The following is a 15,023-nucleotide window of genomic DNA, read 5'->3' as shown; positions in this document are numbered from 1 at the left end:
CCTCATGAAAAGTCTGAACAAAACAAAATTTGTAAAAAGGAAAGAAAGAGTGTAAGTTAACAGCTGTAGAAGTGAAAGGGATCTCAAAGGTTGTCTAGTTGAACCCTCTCACTTTACAGTTGAGGAAACTGAGGCCCAAGGTGAATAAGTGAAAGGGCCACGTGCTCAACAGAGAGAAAGTTAACTCTGGGTGTCACACTTTAGAAAGAATGCTGATTACTGGAGGGCAACCAGGATGACCAATAGATTGAAGATCTCAACTAAAATGGCTCTAATTTTACATATGAGCCCACTAGGACCCAGGTGGAGTAACCCGCTCAAATTCACACAGCTGCACAAGTTCACATGAATGTCAATTTAAAGCTGGGAGGGACCTTGGAGGTCGTGTAGTCTGATCTCCTCATTTAAGAGGTGAAGGACTGAGGCCCAGGGAAGTCAGGTGACCTCCCCCAGGTCACAACAAGGCCAGAGCTTTTGACCCTTAGACTAGCATTCTTTTTTCTCCACCATGGCTGCCTCTTTCAAAAAGAAGAGGGAAGAAAACTAGAAAGAAGTAAATTATGAGGAATGTCAAAACATTTACTCCACCTTAGAAAGTGGTGAGTGAAAACACTGCCCCACTTCCAGCCATGCCCTTGCCCTGAAATTCCTCTCCAATATCAGAATCTTGACGATCAATATCCATTCCTCTATCATCTCCCAGAGGCTGCATTCGGTCATCATCAGGGAGGCCCCTCCAGGTCAGAAACTTGGACCCCCTCTTTGTGCTTGGCACTCACCTTTTGTTTGATGGTTGCCATCACGCTACACAGGTCATGAGACGGGAGGGACTGTTTCAGGAACGCATCAAACCTTGAGTTTGACATCAAGGTGTTTATCATCTTGCGGCCATAAAGCCTGCCATGAGAACAGGAGAAAGATAAGGACAACCTTAATGGAAACTGCCATCACCCCCTTCACACACATGAATTGTTCCTGGTCAATATGGGGACTTGACAGCAACTCTTGGAGATCTGGAATGTCCTTGTCCCACTTCCCTCTTAAATACATCCCAGAAAGGTCTCTCCTGCATGGAATCTTTCTCAGCTGGGAAGTAAAAGCCACTTGGATTCATGAGACTGCCTAAAGGATAGGTATGTTGTTGGGAGAACCTCTGTGGGTTGAGACTTCCAGGAAAGACTTCTAGGTGCATACCCACATGTATCAAGTTCACAGATCATAGTCATAAATTAAGATCTGGGAGTGACCATAGACACTGTCTAGACCAACCCTCCCTACTGACAAGAAACGGGTCAAGCGGGGTTAGTTGACTTGTTCAGGGTCACATAGCTCCTAAGTGTCTCAGGTGGGATTTCAGCCCATGTCTTCCTCACCCCAGGTGTGGCACTTCATCTGTTCTACAACATGTTGCCTAGGCTCCTGAGAGACTTCCTCGTTGAATATACCACCTCACTGTACTCTCCAGGCTGGTATGATCCCATGGCATTTGGCCTCAGATACCAAAAATACCAAAAGAATCTAAGAAAGTGTCCACCTGCATGTGTACATCACACACACACACACACACACACACACACACACATAGAATATTGCTTCCAAGTTTTAAGAATGAATGTGAACTCCATTCACTCTTCTCTCAGAGTGAAACTTAGGACAGACATGAGAAGTGACTGTTTATCAGCAAGCAGACATTTTTACCCAGAGCTCCCAAGTGTCTGTGACATTGAACTTGATGGTGCCAATACAACCCCAGGTGCCTGGGAACTCCGGTTAAAGATGTTTACTCATCTGAAAACAGATACCTCCCACTTCCTAAGTTTCCATGGTAACACAGAGAAGAGCACAAGTTGGGGTTACATACCAAAAAGATCCACATTACTCTCTGCAAACAAACACGTGGTGGGATTCTGATTTACTTCCCATAAACATATCTCTAAGAAAGATCCCTCCTAACCCTAACAATCTAGGCTTCTAGGATCTGCCACAACATGAAACATATTTGCCCCCCACTCCCGTAGCCCACTAAAAGATATTTGGAATATCCCTATCAACCAACCTTACTGTTCTTTTCCTTCCTCTTTGTCGTGATGAAGATCATGGTTTTTAAAGGCAATAAAGGATAGATTCAATTAATGCCCAGTCAGAGGCAAATACTGAAACACAAAACTAATTTGCATCAGCTCTTCTGATTAGTGGACAGTGCTAACAAGACCACTGAAACTCTGTGCAAAATTTCCCTTATTCCACAACCCAAAGGTCTGACAACCATTTCAAAAACACTTGCCATTGGTCAATGGGGAAAGCAGGTGATTCAGAGAAGGTGGAGCCAAAACAATCTCACTCCACCTTCACTAGAAAGACTACTCAACGCTCATGCTCCCTGGGACTGAATCCCTTGTTCCTTCTTGATTAAGGACAAAGAGCAGCTGTGGAGAAGACTTGATAAAATGAACCTCCCTCCCTTCTTAAGAGAGTTGGGGGGCCCGGCTTGGAACACTGGATATATTGTCAGATGTGGTCAATAGGTTGATGAGTTCTGCTGAACTATTGTGGTTTTTTTTCCTCTTTAAAAAAAATCTGTTATAAGGGAAGACTTACTGGGTAGGAGGGCAGGGAAATTATTTGGAAATATTTGTGATGAAAAAAATATTTCAATTTTTTTAAGTATGAAGGACTGGCTTTTTTCTTGCTCAGAGCTGGAAATGGGGAGCAGCAGTCACATTAGGCAGCTGACTAGCAGGTAACAGGAGACACTTTTTAATATAACCAGTAGTGTGGAATAAACAACACTCTGGAAGTCACAAGACCTGGGTTCAATCTGGGTTCATGTCCTAACTCTTCCATTTACTCCCTGTGTAACCTTGGGCAAGTCATTGCCCTCTCTGGGCCTCAGCTTTCTCATCTGTAAAGTGGGGGGAAGAGTTTGACTAGGTGACTTCTAAGGTCCCTTCTAGCTCTTGAACTTCAAGACTAAATATAGAAATGATATCTCAAATGGTCAAAGGATATGAACACGCAGTTTTCAGAGGAAGAAATTAAAGATATCTATAGTCATGTGAAAAAATGTTCCAAATCACTATTGATTAGAGAAACGCAAATCAAAATAACTCTTAGATACTACATCTCTCCTGTCAGATTGGCTAACATGAAAAAACAGGAAAATGATAAATGCTGGAGAGGATTGGGAAAACTGGAACGCTATTGCATTGTTGGTGGAGTTGTGAACTGATCCGACCATCCTGGAGAACTATGGAACTTGGAACTATGCCCAAAAGGCTATAAAAATGTGCATACCCTTTGACCCAGCAATACCACTTCTAGGACTGTATCCCAAAGAGACCATACAAATGGGAAAAGGACCCATATGTACAAAAATATTTATAGCAGCTCTTATTGTGGTGGCAAAGAATTGAAAATCAAGGTGATGCCCATCAATTATGGAATGGCTAAACAAGTTGTGGTATATGAATGTAATGGAATGCTATTGTGGCCATAAGAAATGAGGACCAGACAGACTTCATAATAACCTGGAAAGTCTTATATGAACTGATGCTGAGTGAGGGAAGCAGAACCAGGAGAACATTGTAGAGAATTACAGACACATTGTATCTGTGATAACTAACTTTGATAGACTTGGCTCCCTCAGCAATGCAAGGTTCAAAGACAGCTCCAAAAGACTCATGATGGAAAAAGTTATGCACATCCAGAGAAAGAATGATGGAGTCTGAATGCAGATTGAGGTGAACTACTGGCTCTCTTTTTTATTTATTTATTTGTTTGTTTGTTTGTTTCTTCTTTCTCATGGTTCATTCCATTGGTTATAATTCTTCTTTACAACTTGACTATTGTGAAAATATGTTTGTTGTGAAGGTATATGTAGAACCTATATCGGATTACAAGCCGTCTTGGGTGGGGAGTGGAGAGGAGAGAGGGGGGAGAAAATCTGTAACTCAAAAACTTGTGGAACTGAATGTTGTAAACTAAAAAGAAATAAATTGAAATGGAAAAAGAAAGAAATGATATCTCCCTTCTCAACCGATAATAAGTATCTATACTGATACTACCAACTGCACAGAATTGCTAGGAGGAAAACATTTCATATACCTTACAATACTCTATCAATGCCATCTACTAGTATTAAATGTGTATATATTCATGCCCTCAAGTCCCGCAATACGTCGACATTTACTTTGTACTAAGTCGTGGGTGTTACAGGGAAGGGGGACAGGAAGACACAAAGCTTGCCACCGGCACACTGGTGTCCTGTCGGGGCTACGGCTACTTCCTGCCCTTCCCTGTCCCCCTCTCATGACAAGGCACATTTGGAGTATGTTTAGCAATTTCATAGGATAAATCAGCTGCTACCCTCTTGGTTTCCCCACCCACCCTCTGCTCGTTGTGCTCCTGGAATCATAGATTAGAGACAGTATCCTCATTGCACCAAAGCCCCCATTTTACAGATGGGAAGGTCCAGTGACATGTTTAAAACACAGAAATTGGAAGTAGCAGAGCCAGGATTGGAACCTAGGACCTCTTGACTCCAAATCCAGGGATCTTTTTCCTACATCATGCAGTCTCTTATTCCTTCAGCATAGAGTCTGGGCAGAGTTAAATTCCATTGGTTCAGGGGCTGGTTTTGCCTATATTGGGACTTTTTAAGGTCTGCTGGGCAGTTTTCATTCTCAAAAAGTACCCAGTTACCTTGTATCTTTATTGGAGTCCTGGGCAAGCTTTACCAGTATTCGAATCAGCGTGTCAATACTGTCCCTCGTCCCTGACAGTAGCTTCTCAGCCCCGATCTGCTCCAAGACATTGCATAGGTGCTCAGCAGCGCATTTTCGGACTAGTGGGTGTCTGTGACTGGAAGAAAGCACAGCATGTCCAGGGTGTCAGCCAGGGAGGGAGGACCAGTAAAACCAAACCACCAGGACTCAGATTCAAAGGCATGTCATGTCAGTGACCTAAACCCTGGGGAGGTACAGGGTTAGCTGCTTATGGTGCCCCAGGGAGTCTAGAACATGTCTAGAAAGAGAACTGTCCATTCCTGACCAATAGGCTGGGGTGCTGAAGCTAGCAGGCAGGAAAGAGGGAAGCAGGAGGAAGGAAGACAGAAAACAGTGTTGTCTAGCTGCCAGAACCACCAAAAAACTCAGTTCTTCCTTTGTTTTCTCCAGAGCTCTTAAGCCCAATACACCTACTTACTTCTGAGTCCAATGCCCATTTATCACCTATCACCAAATAGTGCTTTCTCTCCAAAGGCTCCTCTGGAAACCTGACCTTGATGCCCCTTGGCAAAGGGAAGGACCACAAAACCAGTGCAATCAATTTCTCCCAAGGTGGAAAAGTGGTGATAATTAATCTACAGGTTGACACAAAGTCACCAATCTGCAGCAATCAGGACCCGAGATCGGCATGTTATTGCAAGATGGCCAATCTACACCTTCATAGTCACCAATCTGTAGGTGGATACAAGAAGAGAGGCTTGCAAGCTGATGCAAGACCACCCCCTGCAGGCCTTAGACGAGATCGCCGATCTGCAGAACCATGCAAGATCCCAGATCTGTAGGGTTGGTGCAAATCTCCTAAGGGGTGATTCTCACAAGTCTAAGGGATCAGACTCAAAGTGAAAATGGGTTGAAATTTTGGTAATATTTTAAAAAGGGAAACAAATCTGAATGAAGAAAAGCTAAGCAAGAGGTGGGTCCAGCTGGTAGGCAGAACAGAGCCAGCCAGCTGATGTATCAGAATCTGCTTGATTTCACTCGTCACTGGCTCAGGTTTCATCAGAAAGAAACATCTCCTCTGGGAGAGGAGAGGAGACTCTCCACAAGGACAAAGCCTCTTCAGGTTTGTCTCCCTTCAGTGCCTATTACCACAATCCTCAGGTGCCCCCAGCCAGCCTACTTCAGTAAAATAACAAGGTGCCTCCTCTCTCCTTCCTACCCAAGGGCTTGGTGTTGCACATTTGCATTTCATCCAGAAGACCTAAACCCACATTAGCTTTTTAATCTCTCAGCATCCCTGTCACACAGGCTAACTGTGGGAGAGAACAGGCAAGAAGGGGAATGGAGCTAGCTGCCCTCACAGGGAACCACAGCATGTCAACCCTAACCCTATGTGATGAGGGGGGACCCCTTAATATCCTTCTCCATATCTCCTCTCCTTTTCTACTTTCCATCCTCTTCCCTCAAGCTCTCCTCTTCCAAAATGATCCTCTCTTTCTACCCCATCCCATCCTATGTAATCCTTTCCACTTTCCACATCCTTCTTACCCATTTCCCCCCTTTCCTTCTATCTGTCTCCTCATTCCTCTCACCCCTGGGCTCCATTCTTCCTGTGTCCTCAGCTCTCTAGATCGTACCATATTTTCCCTCCTCCCACCCCCAAATGATAGCCAAATACATACTGTACACCCCCGGTTGTGAGAGCCACCAGGGATTTGGAAGGAGTCACATTTTCTACCATGGCTCCCAGGGACCGGTCGGCCGCTCTTTGAATGAATTCATTGGTATCCCCCATTTTCTGGAGCAAACATCGGGCGACTTCCTCAGCTTCTGGGTCCATGTCCTTCTTCATGGTATGAAAGAGGTCTCCCAATGTGCTGATGGCCAGGCGGGACACTTTGGAACGGAGGTTGGTAACCTTTGGAGGAGAGAGAAAGAAGATCCCCTCAGCAGGGATGATGGAATGGCAGGAAGAACTATTAAATGCCCAATGAAAGATGGGAACCAATTTCTGGGTCACATCCGGAAGTCTATCACTTTTCACATGATGTTGAGGGCAAAAAAGTTGGGTGGATGGAAGGTATAAAGAACTAAACCCAGGATAAGTGGGGTAAATAAGAAAGACAGACACAGGGCTGGAGTACACATAGGGAACAAAGTGAAAGAGGCAGAATTCAAATCCAGGGCTTTTGACTCCAGGCCCAGTGTTCTTCCCAACACTCTACACTGCCTCTAAACCTAGAGCTTTGCTTAACACATTAAGTAACTTTTGAATGTAAGCTCCTTGAGTTTAGGGGCTGTTTCACTTTTGCCTTTTTATCCCCAGGACCTATTGTGCATGGCACATAGTAGGTGCTTAATAAATGCCGGTTGCTAGACTGGTTTATTGAATTACATTTCAAGAGTCTGATATTACCATAGTGGACATCACATATCAAAGTGTTCTGAAGAAAATGTGTTGAGAATGGAGAAGGGGCCTTGGTCAGAGTCACATGACATATTAAGGGAAAGGAAACTGCCTGGGAAGCTTTTGCTATGATTCCAGTGTGAGATTATTCATCAATAGACTTCATCCAACAATCTCTATGAAGCACCTACTATGTGCAGTATACATAAGCTTTATCTGATGGTTGTGTGGACGGGGGGGGGCAGGGAATCAATGTAAGAATCAATGTAAGAAAGCCCACAGAAGGAATCGGTTTAACAATCATCCTAGACCATAGCAGGTATTTAATATATATTGGACACCGACAGCCAGTGTGGGTAGAGGGTTGGGAGGGAGAGGGAGGGATGATGGAAAATACTGCTCATGGATTGCCCAGTGAGCTCAAGTTTCCTCACCTCCCTCATCACTGCCAAGGAAACATCGTGCAGTCTGTCTGCAAGGACCTCGGAATGACAGGTCGCCAGGCGTCTGATGCTCACCAGCCCTTTCTCCTTCATCTTCCTAAGAAACAAGCCCCAGGGATCCAGGTCACAAAGGCAGATGGGAGAATCATTAACTCCACCATCAACCCCAGAGGACCCCAGAAGGCTTGAACAGCACCCCTGGGTGGTGGCCCCAGAGCTGTCTCACCCCCGAGGCTGCCCAGATCACACCTCACAAAATCTAGAACATGCAATTCCTCCAAATTACAACAGACATGGCCTCAAAGTTGAGGTTTCTTCTTTGTATCAAACATTCACTATGATATGAGCAAAATTCCATTATGAAACAACTGACTTTACTGCAATTTTGCTTATATCACATTCCCTGGAAGACAGTGAGGGATACTGCAACATACCCGATGGACCTGACTAGGAAACCCATTGTGCAAATGCTATTCTTGTCCTATAGGAGTAGGCACTAAAAGAGTTCAGCTACACCATGCAGAGCTTCATGGAGACTGTGGAGATCCCACCAGGCCCCCAGCTGATCAGCCCAGGACTGGAATAAACTATAGCTTTGGAAGGGGGGAGACAGAGGGGGAAATAGAATTTGGAAGTCAAAACTTAAAAAAAAATGTTAAAACATTGTTTTAACATGTAATTGGAGGAAAAATAAAATATTTTTTAAAATTAAAAAAATACTCCTAGCAAATAAGGTCAAGTTTCTGGGTAAGCCCAAGTTCTTCCCTCCCCCCACCCCCCTGCTTCATTCATGGGCAGGGCACAGCAATGCCCTACATTGCAACCAATCCCCAGGAGATGGTACAGGGGCCACTCCTGAGCGTTGGAGTTATTCAATGGTCGTTGTACAGGCCACACAGGGCAGGGAACATGAACGGGTAAAGGACATAAGAGAAGGAAGGCAGGTCCTCACCAGTCATTGCTCTCAAGCCATTGGAGGGCATTTATCAGTAGCAGTTCTGGGTTTGAGAGGGGCCTCAGCTCTTTGTAGTTGTCTAGCTGTTCGTCTTCCTCCCATTCTGGAGAACCCACTGTGAATGCTGCAGGCAAAGAATTGGCTGGAAAAAAGAAGGAAGGAAGGAAGGAAAGAAGGGAGGGAGGGAGGGAAGAAGGAAGGGAGGAAGGGAGGAAGGGAAGAAGGGAGGAAGGGAGGGAAGGGAGGAAGGAAGGAAGGAAGGAAGGAAAGAAGGAAGGAAGGAAGGAAGGAAGGAAGGAAGGAAGGAAGGAAGGAAGGAAGGAAGGAAAAAAGAAGTGAGGAAAGAAGGAAAGGAAGAGAAGAAGAGAAAAGCAATAGATAGGAGTTACACAGAGACCAATTTGGTGTGCAGGACCAGAGATGACAAACTGAGGCCAGAAGGTTGCTTGCTACCAAGTGTGGCCTGAACAAGAGTAAAATATAATTGGGAAATGTCTAAAAAATAAATAAAAATATGGGAAAAAACATAAATAATGTTATTTTGTGGTTTCCTAAGCCAATACGCAGTTGGCTGGGATCCATTTCTATTTGCGTTTGACACCACTGATTGAGACAATAATGGAACTAAACTTCTTCACTTCCACAAGTTTCTTCTCATGGAGCTCATCATTCCCCAGACCTCACCACAGCATCTCTCCCAAAGACCCACAATAAGTTGGCATACCTAACATGGAGCAGGGAGGGGCTTCGGTGACAGCTGTGGGCAAAGCTTTCAGTACCTACAGGACTCCCGTTGGACCGAGGGAGGAAACTCAGTCAGCTATCTGAGTGGGTGCCCTCCATCCTCAGGAGCCCTAACTTAAGGAGAATGTCCATTATTACATATAGAAATGCTGGCTCATGATAGGCTACCTGTGGTCATATGACAGACAAGTCATTCTATGTATTTAAAGTCAACTCTTCATTATCTGTGTTTGGGTGCTGGGTAAGCAGAGGCCCGTGGATGAATCACCATCAGAGCTGATATTCATATTCTCACTGATAAAATCAGAATCCCCTTAGTGGCTGAATTTTTGGATGGGTCTGTTCTGTGACTGACACAGGTTGAGCTGCAGTTTCTCTTCTAGATAAGACAGGGATCACCCCAGTCCATCTGTACTTCACTGGATAGCATGAGGATTAATTAGATGGCGTCTGTGAACCCCTTTAAATCAAAGTGTTAGCAGTGGGACAAGTGTACTAAATTGCTGGCAACCCTGCCACCTGGGGCTATAACTCACAAAATCACAGTCTATCAAAGCATCTTAGAGGTCATTTAGTCCAACCCTCTCGTTTTATAGCTTAGAAACATGAAGCCCAGAAAGGAGAGGGAATCTGCTCAAGGACACTTGAGCAAAGTGCTATGTGGTCCACGTGGCATCCTAGGCCTGGTGAACCCAGATCAAACCAGGACACTTCCCAGCACCTTCTCCGTCATCAAGACCCAGTAAAATTAGTGCCCACATGGAGACAACTCGATCTGAGAAATGAAAGCAGAAGAAGGCATGAGTTCTGAGAGCTCCCACTAGATTTGAGTGTTGCTTAAGTGGCAAACAATGTATAAACTACATTCATTATTCACTTGAGAGTTATGGGTGAGATAAGAATGTCTGATAAGATTTTATTAAATTTTCTATTAATTAGCCTCCCTTTGGTATTCATTTATTCGTATAACCCACAGTCAGTAGCAGTAACAATAACCACCACTGCCACCAACTACCACTAGCATGACCGCTCATATTTATAGAGAACAAGAACATCAAGATGGGCTACCAAGACCCACACTCTAACTCCTCTAATGTCTCTTCCAAAAGGCACAGCACTCAAAGCATTGACTCATCTCACCACCCTCCCCCAATCTCCTAGCAGAAAGACCAGGGTTACTTGAGTTGTTTGAATACAAGTAGTCCTCACTCAGAAAATCAACCAGCATTTATTAAGGATTCCTACATAGCAGGTTGGAATTAAGGTTGCCAGGAGAAATAGCAACAACCTCAGATATGTGGATGCTACCACTCTGATGGCAGAAAGTGAAGAAGAATCAAGAAGCCTCTTGATGAGGGTCAAAGAGGAGAGTATAAAAGCATAAAAGCTGGCTTGAAGCTTAACATCAAAAAACAAAACAAAACTAAGATTCAGGCAACTGGTCCCTTCGCTTCCTGGCAAATAGAGGAAGGAGAAATGGAAGGAGTGTCAGATTTTATATTCTTGCACTCAAAGATTACTGCAGATGGTGACTGCAGCCATGAAATTAAAAGACGGCTGTGACTTGGAAGGAAAACTATGGCAAATCTGGACAGCATACTAAAAAGCAGAGACATCACCTTGCTGCCAAAGGTCCACATAGTCAAAGCTATTGTTTTTCTAGTTGTAATGTATGGCTGTGAGAATCAGACTATAAGGAAAGCTGAGTGCCACAGAATTGGTATTTTCAAATTGTGCTGCTGGAGAAGACTTTTGAAAATCCGTTGGACAGCAAGGAGATCAAATCAGTCAATACTTAAAGAAATTAATTCAAGCTATTTACTGAACTAAACACTGAAGCTTAAATACCTTGGTCACATTGTACCCTCTGGAATGCCTACTCCATAGGCAACAAACATCCCTTCATCCTAAATCTTTTCTTCTCCCACTCCTTCCATCAATTAGCTAAAATCTTGGCTCACTGGTCAAGGTGGGGAAGTTGGTATATTTCTTGCTCCCCATCGCTACTTCCAGGTTCTCTCCCTTCCTCCATCACTCAATAACCTTTCTTCCTTTGAGGTCCATGATATTCTTATCTACCACTCAATCAAGATCCTGGTAACTGTTGTCCACTGACCTCAGGTCACTCCCTTTCCTTCCCTAGTGAATTCAATACATGGCTCACAATTTTTCTCTCCTCCCCAACTCCTACCCTCATGCTAGGGGATTTCAACATGCTCAATGAATCTCCTTCAAACACCCTAACCACTGAGATCTTCAGCCTACTCTTCCCATGACAATTCCTCTACTTCCTCCACCTCAATCATACACAAAGATGGTCATACCTTCAATCTTGTGATCACTCATAAACATACCACTTCCATGTTCAAGAATTCAGAAATCCCTTTATCTGACCATAATCCATTTGCTTTTCACCTCTCCCTCTGCCTTCTCTTACCAAACCCTACTCTTCATCAGCATTGTGTCATCCAATCCTTTGACCCCTCAATTCTCTTCCAGGCCATCTGTCCTGCACTAGCCACTGTCTCCTCTTTCCTCCATCTTATTCCTTGGTGAACAAATTCAATTCTAAACTCTCCTCCTCTCTTGAGTCCCTAGCCTCCTTATCATTTTGCCAACTGCAGCCTACCAAGCCTCAGCCTTGGATCACTCCCACCATCCACAGTTTCGTTTCTATACGTGCTACTCAATAAAGGTGGAAAAATCATGCGACTGTTCTGACTGGATCCACTACAAATTTATGTCACAAAATTTCAACTGGGCCCCAGCAAGTATTTGCACATATAGCCACCTCCTTTCGCAGTTCACCATGGTTGCTAACCCCTTCATTGTCCAACTCTTATCCTTAACCCCTTTAGTCAACCTTTGGTGAAGGGGAGCAAAGAAGCCAAGAACATCTTTGTCATGGACCAAAAGGTTCCAGTATGATGGTGGGAAAACCAAGGATGGTGTCCTAATGGAGGACCTGCTGTGCCCATGTTCTTATAAAAATCAGGCTGTCTTACCTGAGGCATGGCGGGTAAAGCGGGGTCCCTGGGTGACTACAGGGATACTAGGCAGTGAGGAACGGTTAGCTCGTTTCTTCAAGATAATGCCAAGGCTGGTTCTGAATGGGCTTCCCAATTTGGTGGAAACAGACAGGGATCCACCACTGTAGAGGGGAATGAGCCCTGTGAGGAGCAGAAAAAAAAAATATGGGAGCTCAAGTATCACTGACTAGGGCAGCCTATGCTGCACGGCCTCTTAGCGTATTGCCCAGTGCCTTAGAAATGGGCCTAGCAAGAGCCTGAGCCAGATGGAACACATGGCAGTGTCACCTAAGCATCTGCTCAGGGATGACTCAATAGCCCTGATTTTCCAGGAGACAGGAAATGTCCCCTCAGCCTCGTACTAGGAGGAGGACAGTCTCCCTTCTGTATGTCTTCATTCTAAAGGACCTCAGCTTTCTCTGTTCCAGGCTTCCAGGGGACCCACCCATCCCAATACTCATTTACCTTCCTTTATCATGCTCCTGGAGCTCAGACTCTGGGACAGAAAGTCTCTCTCTCGCTGCCTCTCTTCTCGCTCCCTGCCCCGCTGGAATAACTCCATTTCTTTCATTTGCTTCAGACGCATTTTCTCCTGGGCTGACTTGGCAATGGTCACCTGGATCTGTACATATGTAATGCAAATTTGAATTATAGCCCAAGGATCTTGTCCAACACCCTACTGGCATCCCTTTTGCCCCTAGAACTATACTGGTTTACAAAGAAAAAAAGTGCCGATCATACCAGGCCCTCCCAGGATACAGGTCTTTTTCTGGTCCTTCTTTCTTGCCAACTACTTTGTTTTCCACTAATATCCGATCTAAGCTTCTCGGGAACCCAGTTAGATCTGAACCCTCAGGGATATCCAGGAAGCTGGACAGGGCAAGCTAAAAGAGGTTTAGGTTACACCCAGTTCAAAGTATACTTCTTACTCATTCATTTTGGTTTATTAGCATTAAAGGAAGGGGTCAGCTCAATCAGAAAAAAGAAAAATTGCTTCCCATCCTTTACTGTTTCATCCAGAACAGAGAAATGCAGAGAAAATGAAGCCCAGAAAAGAAGAGCGACGTGTCCAAGGCTAGTCTGCAAACTGGGACAGAACCATGGATTTATCTGTCAGCTCAGAGCATCATTCTGTTGGCCCCCAAGCCAGCTGCCCCTCAGTACCGTGGGCAAGGCAGCTGAACTAGAGGTCAGGAAGATCAGGATTCAAATCTCCCCTCTGGCCCTTACTGGCTATATGATCTATACAAGTCACTTAACCTCTCACAGGCTCAATTTCCTCCTCTCTAAAATGGGGTTAATGATTGTACCCATCACACAGGGTCATTGTGAACATCAAATAAGATTGTCTATAAGGTACTTTGCAAACTTTATAGCACTATATAACTGTCAGCTATTATGGCAGCAAGAGATGGTATTCTTCTACAACTGGGCATTTTGCTCAAATGACCTGGCTGTAGTTTATTTAAGCCCATCTGCCCTCCTATGCCATCCTTTCTGCTCTTTGAGCTATGCAGTTCCTTCTACCTGATTTCCCCCATGCCTCATTTATAAATCTCTTCTATATCTGTTCTTTCTCTTTCCTTTTTGTCCCTTCTTCCATCTTTTACTTCCCACCCCTGGAAGTTATTTAGTTCTTGGGTGATACCCAATGTCCAGTGCCCTCCTCCAATAAGGTTCAAAGCAGTAAGGTACAATGGAGCAACTTCAGGTCTGCACAGGTCCACAGTCCTCCTATTTCTACTGCTTAGACTCATAGTTACTTTAAAACTCACACACACACACACACATCCCACCATTACCACCACCCCCACCAGGACTGAAAGTCGGTAGCTGAGCCAGCTTGTTATCCTCTATGATGGCCACTGTCTCCATGGTCCTTGCACATACCCTGGGGCTGCTTTCTGGCCGGTCTACTTCTTTCAGCAATTGCTGGGTCCTTGTCCATCCGTCTTTGTTGGCATGGCTAGAAGAGGGTGTTGTCAATGGAGATGCGGTCTGCGAGGAATGGACAGCAGACTTTGTGCCACCAGCTGGCCTGGCTCGGACAGGAGGGACTGTAGGCCTTGCCTCTGAAGAGTTAAGCATATTCTTGATGGTATTAAAACATCTAGCATACTTGCCCTGAAACCAACTCTCCAGGCCATGGACTAGCAAGGCTGTTATTCCTAAAGCTCTCAAAACTTGTTCCTTCTGTCAAATGCTTCTGATTGACTCACCAAGATACAAATTAAGCTTAGTCTTCAAGGGCACTAAAGCCAGGCACAAGATAAGCCATCTGAGGAGCAACATAACCAAGGCATTTCTTAATTTACGTGTCAAGTCAGGAAAAGTGTAAGAATTTAGTTGCCTTGTCATGTATAACAGAAGGAAAGATAAGGAAAGGGAAGAAGAGAGAAAAGGAGAGGGAGGGAGGGAAGAAAGGAAGGAAGGAGGGCGGGAGGAAGGGAGAGAGAAAGAAAGGGAGGAAGGAGGAAGGAAGGAAGGTAGGAAGGAAGGAGGGAGGGAGGGAAGGAAGGAGGAAGGAAGAAAAGAAGGAAGGAAGGAAGGAAGGAAGAAGGGAGGGAATAAGGAACATAACAGACATTTAGTAAGCATCTACAAAGTTTAAGGCACTGTGCAACACAGACTCTGCCCTCAAGGAGCTTGCAACCAAAGGGAGGAGAAGACAAGGAGGTGGAGTATGTGTCACAGGCACCTCAGAGTCACACAACATAGAAT

General features: G+C 44.7%; 1 protein-coding gene across 1 annotated transcript in view; it reads right to left on the bottom strand.

The window, feature by feature from the left end:
- Positions 1–15,023, bottom strand: part of TOGARAM2 (TOG array regulator of axonemal microtubules 2) — a 79,893-nt gene that overhangs the window by 45,587 nt on the left and 19,283 nt on the right. The window contains exons 7-14 of the mRNA XM_036749922.1: positions 14,193–14,374; positions 12,768–12,924; positions 12,279–12,443; positions 8,527–8,671; positions 7,566–7,671; positions 6,407–6,642; positions 4,702–4,860; positions 780–897 (exon numbers count right to left, since the gene is read on the bottom strand). Of these exons, the coding sequence (XP_036605817.1) occupies positions 780–897; positions 4,702–4,860; positions 6,407–6,642; positions 7,566–7,671; positions 8,527–8,671; positions 12,279–12,443; positions 12,768–12,924; positions 14,193–14,374 (1,268 nt within the window). The remainder of the gene's footprint in view (positions 1–779; positions 898–4,701; positions 4,861–6,406; positions 6,643–7,565; positions 7,672–8,526; positions 8,672–12,278; positions 12,444–12,767; positions 12,925–14,192; positions 14,375–15,023) is intronic.

This window comes from Trichosurus vulpecula, chromosome 3 (assembly GCF_011100635.1).
Source record: "Trichosurus vulpecula isolate mTriVul1 chromosome 3, mTriVul1.pri, whole genome shotgun sequence".
Classification (NCBI taxonomy): domain Eukaryota; kingdom Metazoa; phylum Chordata; class Mammalia; order Diprotodontia; family Phalangeridae; genus Trichosurus; species Trichosurus vulpecula.
The sequence above is the reverse complement of the archived record's forward strand: the minus strand, read 5'-3'. Positions and strand labels throughout refer to the sequence as shown.